Raw genomic sequence first — 19,838 nt, 5'->3', positions numbered from 1 at the left:
TTCCACCGTCTTACCCTGTTTTTCTTCATAGTATTTATTACTACCTGCAATTTACTAGTCTTGCCAACTACAACAGTCATTCTCAGTTGGGGAACAATGGTAGACATTTTGCTTACTCTCCCCCCCCCTCCCCAACATCTGGCAACATCTGGAGACATTTTTGATTGTCACAGCTGGGGAAATACTACTATATCTAGGGGGAAGGGCCCAGGGATGCTACTAAATATCCTACAGTATGCATGATAGCCCCCAAAAGAAATTACTCTTTGGCCCAAAATGTCAGTATTTCTCTGAGTTTGAGAACAATTCTGTGCTCAAGTTAAAACTTCACAGAGTAAGGATCTTCTTGTTCACCTCATTTAGAGCACTAAGAACAGAGACTGGCACAGTAGGCAGTCAGTAAATTCGCTTGAATTAATAGACCTGGTAATCTGCATTTTATTCTTGTTTTTGTCATTTAAATACTATAATTTCTATTTGGTGAGCCTGTGCTAAAGCCTGAACTCCCTTGCAATTTTTCCTTACAAGTAAACTTTTAAAAGATTTTGTTCTGTCTCCTTTTGACAGTTATTAAAAGTTCTGTTACAGTAGACTTCCAAAAAGCTGAAATCAAGAATCCCATGCAAATTTAAAAGGAACATGATATTTTATTCAACTCAGTTAATGAGGGAACCAGTAAGATATTAACACTGTTATCAAAGTGTGTTTGCATAATGGATCCTTAGAGGCAATTTATTTCTATTTTTTAAAAGATTTTATTTGAGAGAGAGTTGGGGGGAGGGACAGAGGGAGAGAATCTCAAGCAGATTCCCCGCTGAGCATGGAGTTGATGCAGGGCTCAATCTCACAACCCAGAGACTGTGACCTGAATAGAAACCAAGAGTTGGACTGAGCCACCCAGGTGCTCCTAGGCACTGCAACAATGGAATGTTAGTGTAAGGTTGCAAAGTTAGATACAAACTGGCTGATATCCGACAGGGTAATAAGCCATATATTACCTTTGGAGTATCCAGTCCACTGAAGAGAAAGTAGGGATTTGCATCCCTTCTGGACATAAATCTACAATCTAACATGTAACTTCACTAAGTCTAGGAACTTCAATAGTGAAAAGTGACTTTCATTTACTGTTCATGTTAAGAACACATAATTTCTAACTACCAAATCAGTAGATAGTTTCTGAATAATTTTGCTGTTCTACTTTTTATGTAAAATTTCTAATTTTTCAAACCACCACATGGGCCAGGGGTGCCCAGCTGGCTCAGCTGGAAGAGCATGCAACTCTTGATCTTGGGGTCGTGAATTTGAGCCCCATGTTGGGTGTAGAGATGACTAAAATACAAACAAAACTTTACAAAAATTAAAAAAATACCACATGCGCCAAACAAAAGAGGTCTGTGGTTTGAACTATAAACTGTGATTCTACAATGTCTGTTTAATATTCCTAATACATGCTGAATTCTAAGAGGAGCTGACTCATCTCTTGGATTTCACTTAGGTTCCACGGACTCCCAAAACAAAATGCAAATTGGGATTCTCTGCACTCTGCCTCCACGAGTTCGGCTTAAATTATGCTAGCACCCACTGTGCTGTACTTTGAAAGACTTGCAGCAACTACCTCATCCAGGATTAGCTAGTTCGGTTTCCATGAGACTTTGGAATTGGGACACAGAGATGCTAGTCCATCTCTGCTGATCACTTGAAGAGAAATTGTGAACTTGCTAGATGTGCACTTAGAAGCAGGAAAACTTGTTTTCAGAAGGAGCAGCAGCAGCAGATAAGCGTTACCTGGCAAGACGAGCAGAAGCATGACTGTGAAAAACAGTGGCTTTGGTACCTGGTGGCATTCCAGTCCTCATCCCAGCGCCTCTTCAAGCCCAACAGTTTGGCCTTTATGAGATGAATATACCTATTCCTTTTAATTAGTTGCCCTATTACTATTAAACTAGCTGTGAGGGTGTCTGCTCCGTGCAATGAAGGAATCTCTAGAGAGAGAAGAGGGCCCTCGGCACTGCTGCTGTGCACAGGATCTTTCTGGCAAGGTAAAGCCTGCAGCAAACTCCCGGCATCTTGTTTCTTTCTAAATGGACCAGAGTCTAGGTTCCGTTAAGAAGTGTTAGAGAGGGAAGCCTGGGTGGCTCAGTGGGTTACAGCCTCTGCTTTCGGCTGAGGTCATGGTCCCAGGGTCCTGGGATCGAGCCCCGCATCGGGCTTTCTGCTCCTCGGGGAGCCTGCTTCCTCCTCTCTCTCTCTGCCTGCCTCTCTGCCTACTTGTGATCTCTGTCAAATAAATAAGTAAATAAAATCTTTTTTAAAAAAACGTGTTACATAAACATTGGGTTCAGATGTTTATAAAGTCAACTAGAAACAAATCAAAAAGAGGTATATGGACTTGAGAATCAGTGTTTATTACTGCTTAATGGGGCCAAAGGGGCAACACAAAGCACTGAAAACATCACTGACTCACAAAAAACAGTCACCTTGTTACCTTCTTGGTTGAATTTGTTTATTTCACAAGGCTTCATTCACACATGAAAACAAGATACTAATCCAAGTTCATAACTGTTATAAAAGTAAACATTTGTTGGGACAATGTACAATAAATTGCACTTTTCTTAACAAGCAGTACATTTACACTGATAGCGTGTACTATACATAATACATGGAATTATGGAAACATCTAATTGGTCAGTGTTTACAGAGGCTGCTTCCTCATGTTTCTTTTGTAGTCAGCACTGTTTGGGCCAATCAATTCCTTTGTTCTAGAACCTGTTTTCATTAGAGAAGTCATGGACAAAATTAGAATTCCTAAAAATAAACGGTATAGAATTTCTACTACCTCCTTAGTAAGGGAAAGGTAGGAGTTGAAAGAAAGGAAGTGATGCTGATTGAGAAACTTCTCCCTTCATTTGAACTGAGGATCCATACATTATGCAAAATACCAAAAATGGACAAATTGATACAAAAGGCTATTGGGTCATCTTGGATTCTGGGACCATCTCCAGCTTTGTTCTTGTGCTTTCATGACACCAGTCTTAATGCATTTATATACTTATAATTAAGTTGCCTATATTTTATTCCATATATAATATATAGTTATTAAAATCACATTTTAATGGAAGATTTTACATAGTAACTTATTGCCAATGAAAAGGGAATGTAACTTAAAATGTTTATGTTCTACTCAATGATTCATTTTTCTTAAAGTTTTCAGAACACTACCAATGATAAACCAAGGATGGAGATGGGAAGAATGGGACACGTTGATGAAGATGTTTTTATAACTGGTAACAAATTCCTCTGGAAATACACCTGACATGTAGTCTTTTAGATGGAAGCTGGGAAGGGGACACCTGACAGCTGACTGGAGTCACTCAGCCACTTGTAAACATCTGCTTTTTTCGTTAAAACTCATGATCATCATTGGGGAGGTGCAGCCCATGTGGAAAGATTCATTTTGGTCACTTTTGAGAGAGAAGGAAATTCCTAAAATGAAGGGCTTTGCCTGTGTTACATGGAAGTCACTAGAAGAGAGAGGAAGGCTGTTCTGGAGCAGTTCTAGTTCAGTGTGGCAACAGCAGGGTGACCAGTGGGGAAAAAGAGTGTTACATCTGGGAGTAAGAAACACAGGCCACTGAACTCTCATTTGGCCACATGTGTATTGAGTGGCTTGGTGCCTGGCCATACAAAGAGGCAGGGATCGTGTATGTAAAATTCTACCAGTCATGCACACACGCAAGTCAAACAGTGTTCAAACGACAGCATTCATCCATTCTCTCATTTTCTTGTCATTGAAGCAAGAAAATCAGATATTTAAGAGTTTGGGTATTTTTAAAAAGTTGTACAACAGAATCCTCTTGCTAAGTAATTAAAAGTATTCTTTCCCAGAGGGAGAAAAAAAAAAATCAAGGTATCTAATTTTTTAGAAGTTCCCTTTTCCCTTCAAGGGATCCTGAAATCAGACAACTGCCTTAGCAGAATCATGAGTGGGCCGATGTCAGCTAAAGAAAACTCAACCCCTTACATCAGTTACCTGAGCAGGCCTCGTTCTCAGTAACTAATCACTCTTTTCAGGGATCTTTCACCTCATGCCCTAAATTGTGCATTCTCTTGTTTTTCTCCCTTTCACTGGGAAATAAAGCCACCAGTTATTAACTGGAAAATATTTTAAGAAAATGGAGTAGCGGTTTGAGAAAAATAAATATTAATACACAGTACAAAAGGATGAAAAATTGGGGGGGGGAAACAAGATAAATATTAGTATTAAAACTATCCCAACATTTAGTACAAAGATTGCTTTTGTACTTCGGAAATTTAAGAAAGCCAATGAAGAAATTATGAACTGAATAGCTGGGAGAGGGAAAGAGAGAGTGGTTGTATGGAAGGAGAGGCCAGAAGCCTCTAGGACATTCCCTTAGTGTTCCTGATAGGCACTCACACACACAGCATTAGGTAACTGGGAATTTCTTTGCATTGAATTGTATGTAACTAAATATAACCAAATTGTGCCGTGGCTCAGGGTGTGAAACCAGCAAACATATGCACTGCACAATTCAACTGGGTGTTTTTTTTTTCAGCTTCAAAGAATGTGTTAAACAAGAGTCTCAAGATATAAAAGCTAATGAACTATCAAATTGAAATTCACTCCTTTCATTTATTCTGCAGAATTTAATGAGAAGAGAAATCATCACTCTTCAGATTGCTGCAAGTGTTGGATTTCTGGAGGAATGTTTTATATAACATATCCTAGGAAAAGATGAAAAACACTCTAGAATATTTGGAAATTTCCTAGATATCTGGGCTGGTTGATGACTTTCTAAAAGAAATTCAAGAGAAGAGCAGTAATTTTCAAATATATTTCAAAATAAGTGAAATTAAAATGAACAGTTATTTAACACGGGGACGCATGAGTTTTCAAACAATACAGGGGAAAGGACATGGGGCTGGGCTGGTGCTATTCTAACATGTTGAATGAATAAACACATCATATACCAAATTCTGAATTTTCTTTCTTTCTATCTAGTATTGCAACTGACCCAAAGGCATTGCAGTGAGGAACGGTTTAGACTTATGGTACCAATACACATAACTAAGTATGATATGGAACTGGAGAAGAAAGAAAAAATCTATAGATTGCCATTAAAATGGCAATTAACTCTGAAAGAGTTAAAGAGACAATGTGAAAGATTATACATTTGGAATGTATGTACCTGGTGATTTTGTTTAAAGAAAAAAAATGTAAGGGGCTCTGGAACTGAGCCTGGTATACAGGTGAGGACTGGACTTAAAGCCATTCCTTTTCTCCCTCAACTGCCACGTAAGGAAAATTATGCAATTCAGGCATTCTGTGGAATGTGCTGATTTTTCAAAGTTAAAAAGAGCTCTGTACAGTAAAACTATGAGATTCACACAACACAAAAGAACATCTTTAACTGAGCTGGCCATTTGATAAGGCAACTTGTACAAGGCTTCTTGGAATCAAAGCATAAAGTACCAGTAAAGCTAAAAAATTATGCTAAATGACTTACAGAAACAACTACCAAGATGCAATTTTCTAGCCATTATATTTTACAACAACAAAAAAAGATTACCTTTTCTAAATCACCAAGTAGGGAACATCAGCGTCAACACAGACACTCAGAATGCTGGATTATTTTCCTTTTTGGTACAAGGAAATGAGTATTATTAATGAAAGACGTCAGGACAAAACACAATTCTGTAAGAAAAGTATCATCTGATAAATATAATAAAGGATAACGTCCGTATGAGTTTTATGGGTTGTAGATGATTTAATAAACACTAACCAATGAAGGGGACTTAATTTAGAGTTTAATGATCATTTTGGAGGAAAGTTATCTACTATGAGCAACTTAATAGTGCATGCTCCTGGAATTGAGATGGCTCTTATTTAATTTGTACTTCCAAGAATGTGTAACTTTTCATTGCAACATATGGCACAGATGAGAATCACTCTGGCTACAGAGTTTAAGATCCTTTGCAAAGAATATGTTCAACAATGAAGGGAAGGATGAGTATCAATAAATGTTACTGTACATCGCTGACGGCAGTTTGGTTGGCGTAAAAGGACCTAGGCCTCCAAACTAGTTTAGAAAATGGGAAAATTAGTTTTGCTGTTACCAAAGAATTTCCTGCAAGGACTATATATATAGAAGTTGGTGGAAATAGGGTTTTTTTTCCAATTATATGTTAAATATATGTTCAATTCAAAGAATATTCAATTATATGTTAAATATAATTTAAAAAAAACTATTTCGACCAACTTTTAAACAATAGCTTTACCTTTCCATGAGATAAGTATTTCTATAAAGATTTTATATTCAATCAAAAATGTTACCAATGCATTTGCATCTCTTCATCTGGGGTACCAAGGGCACATTTTTAGGGAGATACAGAAATAGTTCAAGTTGTCTAACAATAAACTAAGATGAAGTGAAACTGACCTTAATTTTCCATTTTGTAACTTTAAAAAGGTAGAGTATATTAGTGTTTACTTAGCAAATATATGTCAACCTTAAATGACATACTCTGTCCCTGGTTCTCTATTTCATTTGAAGCACATTGGCTGAACCTGGGTCTCTCTGGGCTTTTCCAGTAAAGGTTCCCTAATGCTGCCAACTCACAGTAGCCACCTCTGACTTCAAGTCTGCTGGAAGTCACAACTGTGTTCAGACTTAGGAATCGGCAATTCGCACGTAGAGTTTCTCAAAAGGACCTGTTGGAATACTACGGCCGAATAATTTATCTTATCCTGTGTTTATCAAAATTTCTGTTCCTTTCCTCTAGGTTGTTTTCTCAATAGTCTATCTTATTCCATGGTTCTTGGCACTTCCAGATATACGCAACAGAAAATGAAAATAAACTCATTCTTTTTGGGAGGACTGTTCAATCCCAGGTTTATTCTTTGGACAGGATTATTGTTTTCCAGGGAGTCACTTTCAGGAAGAAACCTGACAGTCGTCATGAATGGTCCCACAGTGTGCTTTATCTGAATAAATCCTGAAAAGATAAGAGGTTTAGATTTCAATCTTTTTTTCTTTTTTTTTCTTTTTTCTTTTTTTTCTTTTTTGTTTTTTTTTTTGTTTTTGTTTTTTTGCTGTGACAAATATCCTATCACTTCAACCTTGGAATAAAAGACATCTCCATTTTTATGTAAGATAAAAGTAATTATGAATAGTTAGTTCTAAATTAAAAGCATTTAGTTCTGAATTACTTATTTCCAACTAAACATCAGGCATATAAAATAATGGGTAATACTATGGTGGAACCGAACTTGGCCTTCCATGAGAAGCTCGAAAGCAGGTATTCAACATAACTCAGGTCAGTTTAAATAACATCCCTTTGCAAAGTGTCAAACGAGAACGAGTGAGAGCTACTGAGAGATCCTGGCTTGCTTTCTGGCCTCCTCTACTTTCCTGCAAAGGGATACTGGGAGATTCCTCCTGGGTTTCTGTCCCTTTGATCGTTGTGCTCTTGTGCTTTGGGGAGGCTGGAACTATGTGCTCTCCTTGGGTGGCTGGGTGGCTGGCGGTGGCTGCAGTGGCTGGGTGCCCGTGGCCGTTTTGATAGAGTTCAGGGTTTTGCTAAACCAAGAGTTTTTTGCAGCTTGGATTTCATTCATAAGGGCTCCTCTCTGATGTTCCAGTTCCTGATTAAGAAAAGAAAATCATCTGAATTATGTGTTTTCTCTCTGCCCAAAAAACCCCGAAGTATAGTTTTATGGAATCCCCAGGTCTGTATAGCTATAGCTGTCCTCCCACAAAACCCACGAGAGATTTTAACTGGCTTCTTAATGCAATGTTTTTGGCCCAAATTTAGGTTTAGGTTACAACATGTTTGAAACAACAAATATATGGATGGACAGAACTTCTGCTGATGTTATAAGCATGACTGAATTCTAGTTCCAAACACATGGCCTTCACCCCAAGAACATCCCGGGCCAGCACAGAAACCGTTCAGGGTCGCTAGTGGAGCCATGGTTAGAGCCATGGCAGGTTATGGTGGTAGGCAAGGACCTTGGGAGAAGGGAAATAGGGAATAGTCCATCAAAAGCCAGGACTATTTTCCTAATTATGTTATCTTCCCATATGGGCAGAGATTTTGGAGAAAGGGATTTGGTAAAGTTAAGTAAAGATGAAGGAGAAAAAGCTCCAAAGCAAAGAATGAGTGTCAGCCAATGTCCACCTGTCAGGAGGACAACAGAGAAGGTCTGGCCTTTCATTTTCAGGATCAGCTACCACAGCGGCTGAAGTTCGATGAGAAGGGACCTTGGCAACAGAAATCTCAGGGTAAACTAAAAAAGCATATGCTTAAGTTCTCATAGGATATTATTTTAATTATTGCGCTTTCATTTAAAACTATGTGTTTATGTCACTATTTAAAAATAATGATGTAGGGGCACCTGGGTGGCTCAGTAGGTTAAGCCTCTGCCTTCGGCTCAGGTCATGATTTCAGGGTCCTGGGATCAAGCCCTGCATTGGGCTCTCTGCTCAGCGGGGAGCCTGCTTCTCCCTCTCCTGCTCCCCCTACTTGTGTTCCCTCTCTCGCTATGTCTCTCCTCTGTCAAATGAATAAATTAAATCTTAAAAAAAAATTTTAAAAATGATGTAAAATGTGACTCTGGAGGACACATTAGTGGGCAAAAAATGTGTTCATCGTATGCGGAAACCTCTTCAGATGCCGAGCTGGATGGATGGAGCCAAAGGACGAGAACGTGTCCTAGAGCATGGACCGCTTCTCTCCTCCAGTCACTGACCTGGATTTTGCACTTGGCCTCCACCAGCTGCAGCTTGGTCTGCGCCAACTCCAGCTCCATCTCCCTCAGCTGCTTCTTCAGGTTGTCCTTCTCGTCATCCAGGTCCACCCCCTGCTCCTCCCTGCTGACGGCCGCCGGCTTCAGGGCCCCCTCTTTGCTGAAAATGTCACTGCAGTGTTTACAGGCCATCATTTTACCCTGAAATAGCCAAAGAGAGAACCCACATCAAGTGACTTCACGGCAGAAATCACTTCCAGAAACAAGACGTAGACACTGCTTGTGGTCCTCAAAGGCAAGCCCACTTCTGAAGGTAATTGTATTTCTTGCGCTGCAGCCAAAATGGCTTTAGCACAAAACTCAGTTGCTCAAGTTCAGTGCTCCTTGCTTCTTAAAGTATCTCTAGAATATCCATTTCCCTGGAAATGGAAACTATTAGAGCATCTCTGTGAAACCTGTCCTGGAAATTCTGTGCTGCCATTAGTCTTTCTAGAGCCCCACGCCATAGGCTCTCCAAGCAGTGTCTCCTGAATCCTAGAGGTTCTGTAAGACCGCGTACTCTTCCCACCCCCGCCGCAAGTGAAGAAACTCAGCGCGTAAGTAGCCAGTCCACAGGAGACTGAGAAAGGTCACTGTGACTGATCCAAATCTATGCTTGCAACGAAGTTTATGTCCTGTCCTTCGGTTCAGCTTTAAGCAAAGAGAATCACTATTGTTCAAGGTAATCCAAGTAACTCTGCCTCATGTCTGGCCTGCCAGTCAGGCGCACAGTACCGACCAACAGCAACTCTTCGAGACAGTGGTGCTCTTGTTTACTTACAACAGCTCCAAAAATAGTTGAGAGCTAAAAGATATTACAGAGCATCCTATTTTACTGTACTACTACATATTATAATATGTCCATAACTGAAACTATACTCTTCTCTTCACACACACACACACACACACACCCCAATTCTCCCCACATTTCTGTGTCACTATGCCTGTCTCCACCATTTAGGCCTGAACTCTGGGCTCATCTTCTTTCCCTTCTCCCTCATTCCATATTCAGCTGGCCATTATTTCTCTGACATGTCCGAGCTCTCCTCATGCCAGGCCTGAATCCCTCGAGGTCACCTTCTTAGCCCCCACTGACTGATTGTTTGTTTTAAATTAACATATAACGTTTTATTTGTTTCAGGGGTACAGGTCTGTGATTCATCGGTCTTTTACAATACCCGGTGCTCATTACAACACACACTCTGATTGCTTTCTTATCCCATCCTTAATGTACTCTTCCGATTCCCACCTGATTAAGATTCATTAGACACTTAAAAGATATCTTGTAAGCGTCTTCAGAACCTTGAAGAATAATCAGCCCACTACTGGCACAAAATAGGCAAACAGCAAGTATTAGTTTTATGTATTTATGGTAGACTAAATAAAATGTTAAAAGTGGTGGCTTTTGATCTGGATCTTAAATGACTGAAAGTTTGCCAAGCTGGGTAGGCAGTTCTATTAGGCAGAACCGCATGAAGGAACAGGCTCCCCGAGGGAGGAGGACATCTCAGCAGGGCGAAACACGGTGTGCAAAGCCACTGGTCCTTCAGAGAACTGCGGGGAGTGTGAGCAAGCTCCAGCGGGGAGGAAACGGCAGAGCAGCAAGAGGCAGGAAGTGAGAAGCGTTGTCCATGGCCCCGAGGTAAAGGCTCCCCAATGTAATGCTATGGAATCCCGATTCCGTCCTACAGCGAAGGCACTCCCTACATCCTGGGCTCCCCGCTGGAGAGAGAGCACTGAGCCTCACGAGGCTGCAGGGTCTCAGCCAGCGTCCACCTCCCCATCTTCCTTACTAACAGAACTCTGACTTCATGTGGGCTAGCAGTTTGCCCGGTTAAAAGCTGCCATTTCCCAGGCTCCCCTGAAACTCAGTGTGGCCATGAGATTCAGTTCTGACCGGTCAGCAAAGTGTGGTATGGAGCTTCAAGGAAAGCCACTTAGAGCTCACCCAGCTGGAGGTGGGCTCTGGGACCCTGGCATTTTCTTCTGGCCCCAAATTCTACCCTGGAAGGTGGGTGTGATGGAGGTTACTCCAGTGACAGGTTTGACTTTCAAGTGACCTTGAAGATGGCAGCCCACGCTGAGGGTGTGGGTCACTGATACCTGACTAGTGTGGATTGCTGATAAAAACCAAGGATCTTTCTAGCCCCAGACTTTTTTTTTTCTTTTTTTTAAGTGAGATAACGTCTTTTGTGTTTAAGCCATTATTATTTTGGGTTTCCTCCCTGTGGCCAATCTCATTCTAAACTGAAATACAGAGTGAGAAAATCACATTTATCCTGGGGAAAGCTCATTCTAACTCCAGTGCAAAGGGTTACCTGAAAGGGGAATGGTGTTACAGGAGGATGGAAACATCAAAACCTAGAGCATCACGCCAAACAAGAGATGAAAGGAAGTAGCGTTGGGGCAAGAGGCTATGGGACAGTACAGTGACCAAGGGTACGGAGAGTAGAGTCTCACTCCCAGGGTTCAAATCCCGGCATTACTACTCACTGTGACCTTGAGATCATGAATGACCCGTTTTGGTGATCACTGTCAGTAAAAACAAGACCTAATAAGTCATTAAAAAGAAGATATAATAGGGGCACCTGGGTGGCTCAGTTGGTTAAACATCTGTTTTCAGCTTAGGTCATGATCTCACATCCTGGGATTGAGTCCTGCATCGGGCTCCCTGCTCATCAGCGAGTCTGCTTCTCTCTCTTTCTCTGCCTGCTGCTCCCTCTCCTTGGGCTCTACCTCTATCTTCAAATAAATAAATAAAATATTTTTTTAATAAGAAAAAGATAAATAGTATCTACCTACACAGGAAGCTGAGAAGATAAAATGGGATAACCTTTGGAAAAGTACACACAGGATGTGTTTACTAGGTGTTAGTTGTTGTTTTCAGCCAAAACAAGTTCAGGTTCCTCTTCCTGAATATCACGGCCTTTCATTAGACAAGCCAGTTGTCTATTGTTTATAATATCCAGTATTTCCCTCTATTCCTTAATACTCGAAGCACATCAGCTTCCTTAATGAGACTCATTCTGATTTCTGGGTCTTCAGTCACAGTTTCTTCCAGAATGTCCTTTCTAAATCCTTCTAACAGAAGTCTAGAAATCTTCTAACAGAAGTCCTGCTTCAGTCCAGCCTCCTCTACAAAGTCATCTTTGGTCTGCAGTTCTTACGATTTTGCTTTCTCAAAACCCTGCTTGTCCGTGTCATCCAACTCAGCACTGACTTACATGCCTCTGTACTATTCCCTAAATATTTCACATGCATACATATAACTGGCTCCTGTAGGGAAATTCTAAACTTTTGTTATGCATAATTTCTGTAAAACATTAGTCTAAAAGCTGTCCACATGGATGCTCAATAAAGCCTTGAGTGGCCCATATGCATCCATTTCATTTATATTTCCATGAAGATTTTAGTTCAGGATAGTTAACCCTTTTATGCCAAGGAACATCATCAACTGAGTGTTAGTGTAAAAAAAGGATGATAAAGGCCAAGGAGGAAGAAGGTAAAGGTAGACCAGAGAGGGAAGACATAGGCCAAAATTTTGGCAGGTTTGGGCAGGGAGATGACCAACGTCACAGTCACTAATAATCTCAGACTGTTTTAGAACAGGAAATAAGAAAAAAACACTTGGACTACAAAGTCAGAACAAGGTTCATATTTTCAGTTCTCATGTCTCAGATTTTCAGGTTTTAAAGTTATAAAACTATGGGTTTACTGTGTGCCAACCACTAAACTAAGCACTTATTTAATCTTCAAAATAACCGGCTGAGGTGGGTAATGTTGTCTCTATTTTACAGGCCCCAAAATACAGCTTAGAGAGGTAAATAACTTGTCCCAGTCGTTCAGTTATATGCTAACGTGCCTAGAATGCATTTATGCACCAGCATCAAACCTGAATATACTCAAAGAGAACCACGTCCGGTTTCTGCACGCAGGTCACAAGAGCTAGCTGTGCCAGCACTGCTTCTGAAGACAGGGATTCATTTGCTCTGCTGTGGATTCTACGGGAATTAGCAATCGCTTTTCTCACGTAGGCAACAAAAGGAGTTTCACCACCAGGGGGCAGCATGTAAAGAAATCCTACAGTTTCCTTTAAAAACAACCCTCCAAAAAACTGGTGGAGAGCAAGGGGCGGGTGCTGCCCGGTGGCACACCACGCGGAAGCCACATCAGTTCTGGCCCCATCGGGATGCTGAGGGCTCCCAGGCGTCCACCGTGCAAGAAGGCTCAGGAGCCTCTTGTGACAAGGCTGAGCTCCCACGACCTGCCTGCGACAAGCCCTGACATTGATGGGAACACAGCCTTTCTGCGGGCAGCGAGGAGCATCACACCCGCCAGAGACAGAGTCCGCTCTCCACCCTCTGAGAGGGGCAGGGTGGGCGTGACGTCAGAACCTGGGCGGCCGGGGGCGTGGTCACGCACGGGGGGCGGGGCTTCCCCTCCGGTACTGACGTAAGACTGCGTGAATCTGCAAGAAGCCACAGCACAGAGCGTTCTCGCTCCGCCTCACCTTAACCACTTCCAGCTCCTCCCTGCTGGCGGCCTGCTGTGTCTCCAGTCTGGTACTTAACTGGGAACAGATCTGAAGGAAAGAAAAGAGTGTCTTTATTAGGAAGCGGAACAGCTCTGATGTGCACATCACTGTGTAACCACTCACGGATGGCTCTGGCTTCTCCGAGGCCAGAAGAAAACCTCGCAAAAGAACAGCCCCGCAGATGCAGTCCACACACAGCGGAGAGCCTGAGAGTGTTTTCCACGCGGAAAGCGTATTTTCATCTGAATTAGTAGAAGAACACATGGGGTGTTTTGATTTCTTTCTGTCACAAGACTTTGTGGCTATTTCCAGTGAATTCCCGTCCTATTTTGGAATCAATCTACAGAATCTCTGCTGGGGATCCACTTTGTGCAAAGTTCCATTCTGGAAACGGGATGAAAAGAATTCTGGACCAGAAACTTCTCCTGTGCACTGCCACAGGGAGAGTCTCTGTTTTCAATGACCTCAAGTTTCCTCTAAAAGTGGCAGAGGGGATGGATAAAACAGAGTTTAAATGCCCAGAAAATAATAAAGACTAAAATTCTGATCAAGTGGTTTGGCAATATGGTGTGAAATGACAAGCGTGAGGTCCAGCTCTAGTTCTTTCCAGCACTGTGTCCTTGGGCGAATTCACTAACCTTTCTAAGCTTCAGTTCCCTCATAAGTACAAATTGCTGTGCTGTGATCATCAATGGGGAAAAAATGTATGCAAGGGATTCGATATGGCACATGGCCTATAAGAAGTGCTCATTAAAGAAAATCTCATTATTGATTCTGAAATAAGGTGCTAACACCAAGTAGTAGGGGCAGATAGAAATACGTGCTTTCAAAGCCAATACCAACCAACCAAACGAACAAAACTATTTGCTTAAAAAAAAATTCTAGGGGCACCTGTGTGGCTCCGAGGGCTGGGCCTCTGCCTTGGGCTCAGGTCATGATCTCAGTGTCCTGGGATCGAGCCCCGCGTAGGGCTCTCTGCTCATCGGGGAGCCTGCTTCCCCTCCCCCGCCCCCCTCTCTGCCTACTTATGATCTCTTTCTCTCTGTTAAATAAAATAAAATCTTAAAAAAAACAAAATTCTAGATGTTACAATTCCCTGAGTGACATATGAATCTTTGTTTTGAAAAAAAAACAGAATAAGAAAAGTTAGGGGATGTCAAATTTTAAAATGCAATCTGAACTAAAAATATAAATGAGCTACCTCTATGACAAAACAGGCATTTTTTTAAAAAAGATTTTTATTTATGAGAGAGAGAGCGCCTGATGTGGGGCTTGATCCTAGAACCTGGAGATAATGACCTGAGCTGAAGGCAGACGCTTAACCAACTGTGCCACCCAGGCACCCATGGGATTTTTTTTTTCAATGTCTGTTTTGAAGGCATCTGCCCTCATCTCAGGTCATGATCCCGGAGTCCTGGGATAGAGTCCTTAGATAGTTGACTCCCTCAACCCCCTTCAAGCTCCCAGCTCAGTGGGAAGTGTTTCTCCCTCTCCCCCTCCCCCCTCCTTATGCTCTTTCTCTCTAATAAATAAATTAAAAAAAAAAAAAAAAAGGCTCTAGAGACCAGGGCCTGCTTGTGGAGTTGTTTCCAATTTCTCCAGATCCAAGCCTGGAAATAATGAATAGGACTGTATTAGCTGATGTGAAAAAGAAGCAATCTCCCTAATAATTTTGGCAAACCATATACCCTTTCAAGTAACCCCAAAGATTCCAAAATAAAGCCAATCATAGCCAATTCCAACTATAGAATGCATTTGGATTATGTTTTATATACTAATTATCTTCAGACAGATGGGTCTGTTGCCTTTTACATTACTGGTAGTGCCTGCCAGATAATATTCAAGAACAGTCCCAAGGATTACTATTTTGAAGAGTGCTGCATATGGCGGCCACCCATGGCCTAATGTGGTGATGAAAAAAAAAACATCTGCGGTAATGGCAAGTTCCATGGCACCTGGTCCTTACTGTTCCTTGGACTGGTTAATGTCTAATCATCCCTCTCCTAGTTACCCAAATTGAAAATCTCGGGATCACCATCAGTCTTTTCCCTTGTCCAGCAAAAAATAACTATATTTTGTGTCTTCCTCTTCTCCATTTTCATTACTACTTATTTTAGTTTAAGGCTATTTTCTCACCTGGACTCTGTGGTTAGCCTCTTACTGTCTGTATCTTTGCCAGTGGGTCTTTCCACTTGGTTCTATGTTTCTCACTAGGACAGATCGATGCCAACAACATGTCCCTGATTATGCCACTTTCTTGCTCAAACATTCTGCTGTAAACAGAATAAAATCCAAACTCCTCTGCCTAACCCAAAGCCCCTCTTTGAACTGGAACCTAACTCATCTCTGCTTCTTTTTCCGTCCCCGAAACTCTTGACAAACAAAACTAGTTCTTTTCACTTATCTACCTCCATGCCTTTGCATGTGCTGTTCCTCTGTTCCCTACTTCTATCCTCATTCGCTGCCTCCACATACCCAAATCACCCCTCCTCCAGGAAGGGTTTCATTTCCCATGGGCAGTAAGTTCCCTTTCCTCTTATCTGTGCACAGGTGTTATCTCCCCATTACAAGATCAGCTTCTGAAGGAGAGAAATTGAATTAATTCATCTTTTACTCCCCCAAAGAATCAAGCCTCTCAGCTAGCAGGTATTAAATAAACACATACTGATTATCAGCAAAGAGAGTAAGACAGCTCTGAAGCCTTATTTCTAAGTAATCTTCCACGAAGGAGAAAAGTCCTTCTGAAAAGATGTTCATAATATATGAAGTGAACCAGCTGCAAAAATTAGCACAAACAATATAAATGACATTTTTATTTATACAGCAACAGTTTATATTCAGTATATTACAGTGACTATTTCTAATTGGCAAGGTTAAGCGGGGGGGGGGGGTTCTTTGTGCTTTTCTACACTTCCTTAATTTTCCACAAGGAACATAAATTTTATTCACAAGCAGCACATTTTTAAAAAGAATACCAATCTGACTTCAAACTCCTACATGAGGCAGAAGACCCCAGGGACATTCTTAGGATAAGCAGGTGACATTCGGTCCCTCGATTAATTCTGGAAAGCTGGAACTGCAGTAGCCCATTCAAGGGTTTCTCAGCAATGCGGAGTCCTTGCCATGTCCCAGCATGAGCAGCAGAGACAAGACGATACTACGCAGGCTGGCACGAGGGCTTTCTGGGAGCACTCGGGTGATGGGGCCTGGAATATCCTCAAGGGAAGCAAGCCCTCCACTAAGTGATCAAAGGGTCCCCACAGAAGGCTTCCCGCTAGCCTTGGCCATTGCTGGTTAAGGCCACACAGCCAAGTGGGAAAAAGAGCTCCCGCATTCTATACTGAGACAGTGAAGGACACACGGATTCCCTGGATACTGTTTTTTGCTACAATCACTAAACTTTAGTTCTTGGCAAAGAGGCAAAGTGTTACTCCTGAGGTCTACTGGAAATGCGCTTCTGAGGAGCGCAGAGACAGGATCCCAGTGGTAATGATCAACTTTCCTGTTCCTCGGAATCTACCAAACATTGTAAACAGCCAACAGATCGTTTTGCTCAGTTACACCTCCTGCCTTATCAGCAAGCACATCCAACCACTGTTTATTTCGGAGGAGAAAGGAGGTCACCAAATTTAATGAATGCGTGGCAATCACTGTTCTGGGAACTCTGAAGACAAAAATATTTTTCCCCCCAAAGAAAAAAATACAAATAATCACTTTTACAGCAATCCAAAGCCCAGTGGCTCATTACCTGCTTATACTCGGCAATGATAGCTGTGGTCTTCTTTATCTCATACTCCGCCTTCTCCAGCTGTTTCCGGAAGACTTCTTTTAGCTAGAGAGACAGAGGAGGAGAAACGCCAAGCCTCAGTTAAAAGCCTAATGGATTGCCATGAACATCATACTCATGTCGGCCTGATTCGGTCAAGGCCAATGTTAACAACTACAGCTACATTAACTTTCCTCACTGAAGCTGTAGCCAAGCTTGAAAGCCTGATCATCTTCGGAGATGCAGACATCTTTCTCTCCTGTAACGTATAAGACATATGGAGCAGCTCCATTACAAAACTGCTTATCCTTACCACTTACTTTATAAATATGTTGTGAAATAAGTGTCTTTTCAGAAGCTATCTTCTTTCTTCTTTTTCTTTTTTTTTTCAGACTTTTTTTTTTAAGATTTTATTTATTTATTTGACAGACAGAGATGGCAAGTAGGCAGAGAGGCAGGCAGAGAGAAGAGGGGGAAGCAGACTCTCTGCTGAGCAGAGAGCCCGATGCAGGGCTTGATCCCAGGACCCTGAGATCATAACATGAGCCGAAGGCAGAGGCTCAACCCACTGAGCCACCAAGGCGCCCTAGACTTTATTTTAAGGAATCTCTACACACAATGTGGGGCTTGAACTCACAACCCTGAGATCGACAGTCACATGCTGCCCCCATCTGAGCCAGCCAGGTACCCTGAAGCTATCTTTATTCTTATGAGAGCCTAAAACAAAACCAAATACCCAGGCAATGTTGTATGTACTCTTACTGCTATATAATCAATGACCGCAGAGGCATTTTAGGGCCTCCCCATTCATAGCCCCTACTGTCACGGCTGGTAACTCTCTGAAGGTGGGAACAGGAAGCTTTGGAGACCGGAGTCAGAAAAAGTTGCAGGAAGGTAAGAGGTTTGGAGGTCAGGAGATTCAGGGACTGAGGAATGACTTTAGAAGGATCCGGCGCGACACGTAACGCAGGTCCTTGTTACAGTCACAGAAATGCCAAACCAAGAACACTGAACTGAAAAACACACTTATTTCTGGAGTCCAGCAACGTGGGATGCTGGGTATCAAGGAAGGCAGGACAGCTCCAGGCCCACCGGATGAGGAAAGAACTCAGCTCCTCCATGTTGTTGACCAAACACAATATAGCTCTGGTTACTCTTTAAGTACATAATCAAAATAAATTAAATTCTGCTTTGCAGCATTCCAAACTAGCTGTATTTGCTAACTCACAAATGACTGTGATTTATAATCGGACTCCTTATTGTTGAGGTTTTCCAAATTCTCTCATATTTGCCATGTTCTTAAATTCTAAAAGCAATGTATAGGTTATATTGATTCAAAGTTGGTTATTTATATTGGTCTCTACTCTCTAGATTCCATAATTAAAGGATGGAAATCACAACATTCTGCCCTCCCACGGTAAGGCGCCATAGACTTCAGGACAAACTCAGAAAGCCGAGAGGCTCTAGGCAAGTGTCACTTAATTTCTCTAAACCATGGTTTCTTTATTTGGCAGAGAGAATAATCCCTATCTCACAAAGGTACCATAATGATTAAAACAGGATATATACACATATACAAATATGTGTGTGTGTCCCGCCCACACACACACAGGGAGGGAAGAAGCATGGGTTAAATTAATTAATTTGCTAATAGCTTCATTCTTAAGTACTGAATCAGCCCCCAAAAGGCAGGAGATAAAAACAAGCCAAAAGCAAAACAAACAAAAAAACCACAAACCCATCAAAGACCTGGCTCAAACTGGATAATCAGCTCCTTAAAAAATTTGACTATGCAAAAAAAAAAAAAAAATCTTGGCCCACACTAAATGCCCAGAATCATTTCATCATTTTCCAATTAAAAAAAAAAAAATCATGGAACACTTTTTATCAATCCTGGAAGGTGCTAAATGATACATCCCTTCATTACTAACTTTGGTGGACTTTTTTCTGCTTGGCTACAGGTCTTTGAAATGCTTTTTGTTCTATTTTATATTTAGTATTTTTGATGTCTTGGAATGAAACTCATTAAAATAAGTGAGTGAATCATGCCTGGCTGGGACTGGCAGAGGCGAGACCGTTGGTGAGGCGGCCCGCTCTTCCCCAGGAAGGCTAGAAGGCCGGCGGGCCCGAATCCTTGAGTAGAAGGCCCCTCCTGTCTCTCAGCTGGGAGGACTTGGCCAAGCTATGGTCTCCCAGCTGCTTAGCCTCCCAACGCACATAAAGACTGGAGGGAGCCAACTGGTTCCCAAAGGGGTTTCTCCTTCCCCTGGGGAATAAGGGTTGAGCGCTCTGCCGGGAATGCAGGCGCTCCTTCTAAGGCAGGAATCAGGGAGACAGAGCAGGACTGACAGCACCTCCCAACCTCCCGGACATCTCTGCAGGCTTCCCCTCCCCCTTGCCCCTCATACTGCTGATGTCAATGAGCTTGGAGACAGGACACAAACTCTGCAGGTTTGTCCAAGCTCTTGGATCTAAGTCCAAGTTGCTAAACTTAGAGGAAACGTCACACTCTCGCTAGACATCTGAGTAAAGGCAGATTCCTAAAACCTGTTCAAGAGAAGAAATCAGTTCTTGCCTCCACTTTGAACACCCTTCAGACAAAATGCGGAGACCCAACGCTATTCGCGTGTCCTGCTTCAACATCACCCTTGACTTAGAGTAAGTTTAATTTTACTTCTTGCTTAGTGTTAATCAACTCCTCATGCCAACACCCGTGGGTAAAGGAAAGCACC

General features: G+C 42.0%; 1 protein-coding gene across 5 annotated transcripts in view; it reads right to left on the bottom strand.

The window, feature by feature from the left end:
* Nucleotides 1-7,103: 7,103 nt before the first annotated feature.
* The window catches only part of RABGAP1L (RAB GTPase activating protein 1 like), a 736,622-nt gene continuing 723,887 nt past the window's right edge, over nucleotides 7,104-19,838 (bottom strand). For all 5 annotated transcript variants that reach the window (XM_032838756.1, XM_032838757.1, XM_032838762.1 and 2 more), the window contains 4 exons: nucleotides 17,089-17,172; nucleotides 13,317-13,388; nucleotides 8,771-8,968; nucleotides 7,104-7,663 (listed from right to left, as the gene is read on the bottom strand). In XM_032838756.1, coding sequence (XP_032694647.1) covers nucleotides 7,511-7,663; nucleotides 8,771-8,968; nucleotides 13,317-13,388; nucleotides 17,089-17,172 — 507 coding nt within the window. In that variant the 3' untranslated portion in view covers nucleotides 7,104-7,510. The remainder of the gene's footprint in view (nucleotides 7,664-8,770; nucleotides 8,969-13,316; nucleotides 13,389-17,088; nucleotides 17,173-19,838) is intronic.

This window comes from Lontra canadensis, unplaced genomic scaffold, assembly GCF_010015895.1.
Source record: "Lontra canadensis isolate GAN:19392208 unplaced genomic scaffold, GSC_riverotter_1.0 scaffold106, whole genome shotgun sequence".
In the NCBI taxonomy this organism is placed as follows: Eukaryota; Metazoa; Chordata; class Mammalia; order Carnivora; family Mustelidae; genus Lontra; species Lontra canadensis.
The sequence above is the reverse complement of the archived record's forward strand: the minus strand, read 5'-3'. Positions and strand labels throughout refer to the sequence as shown.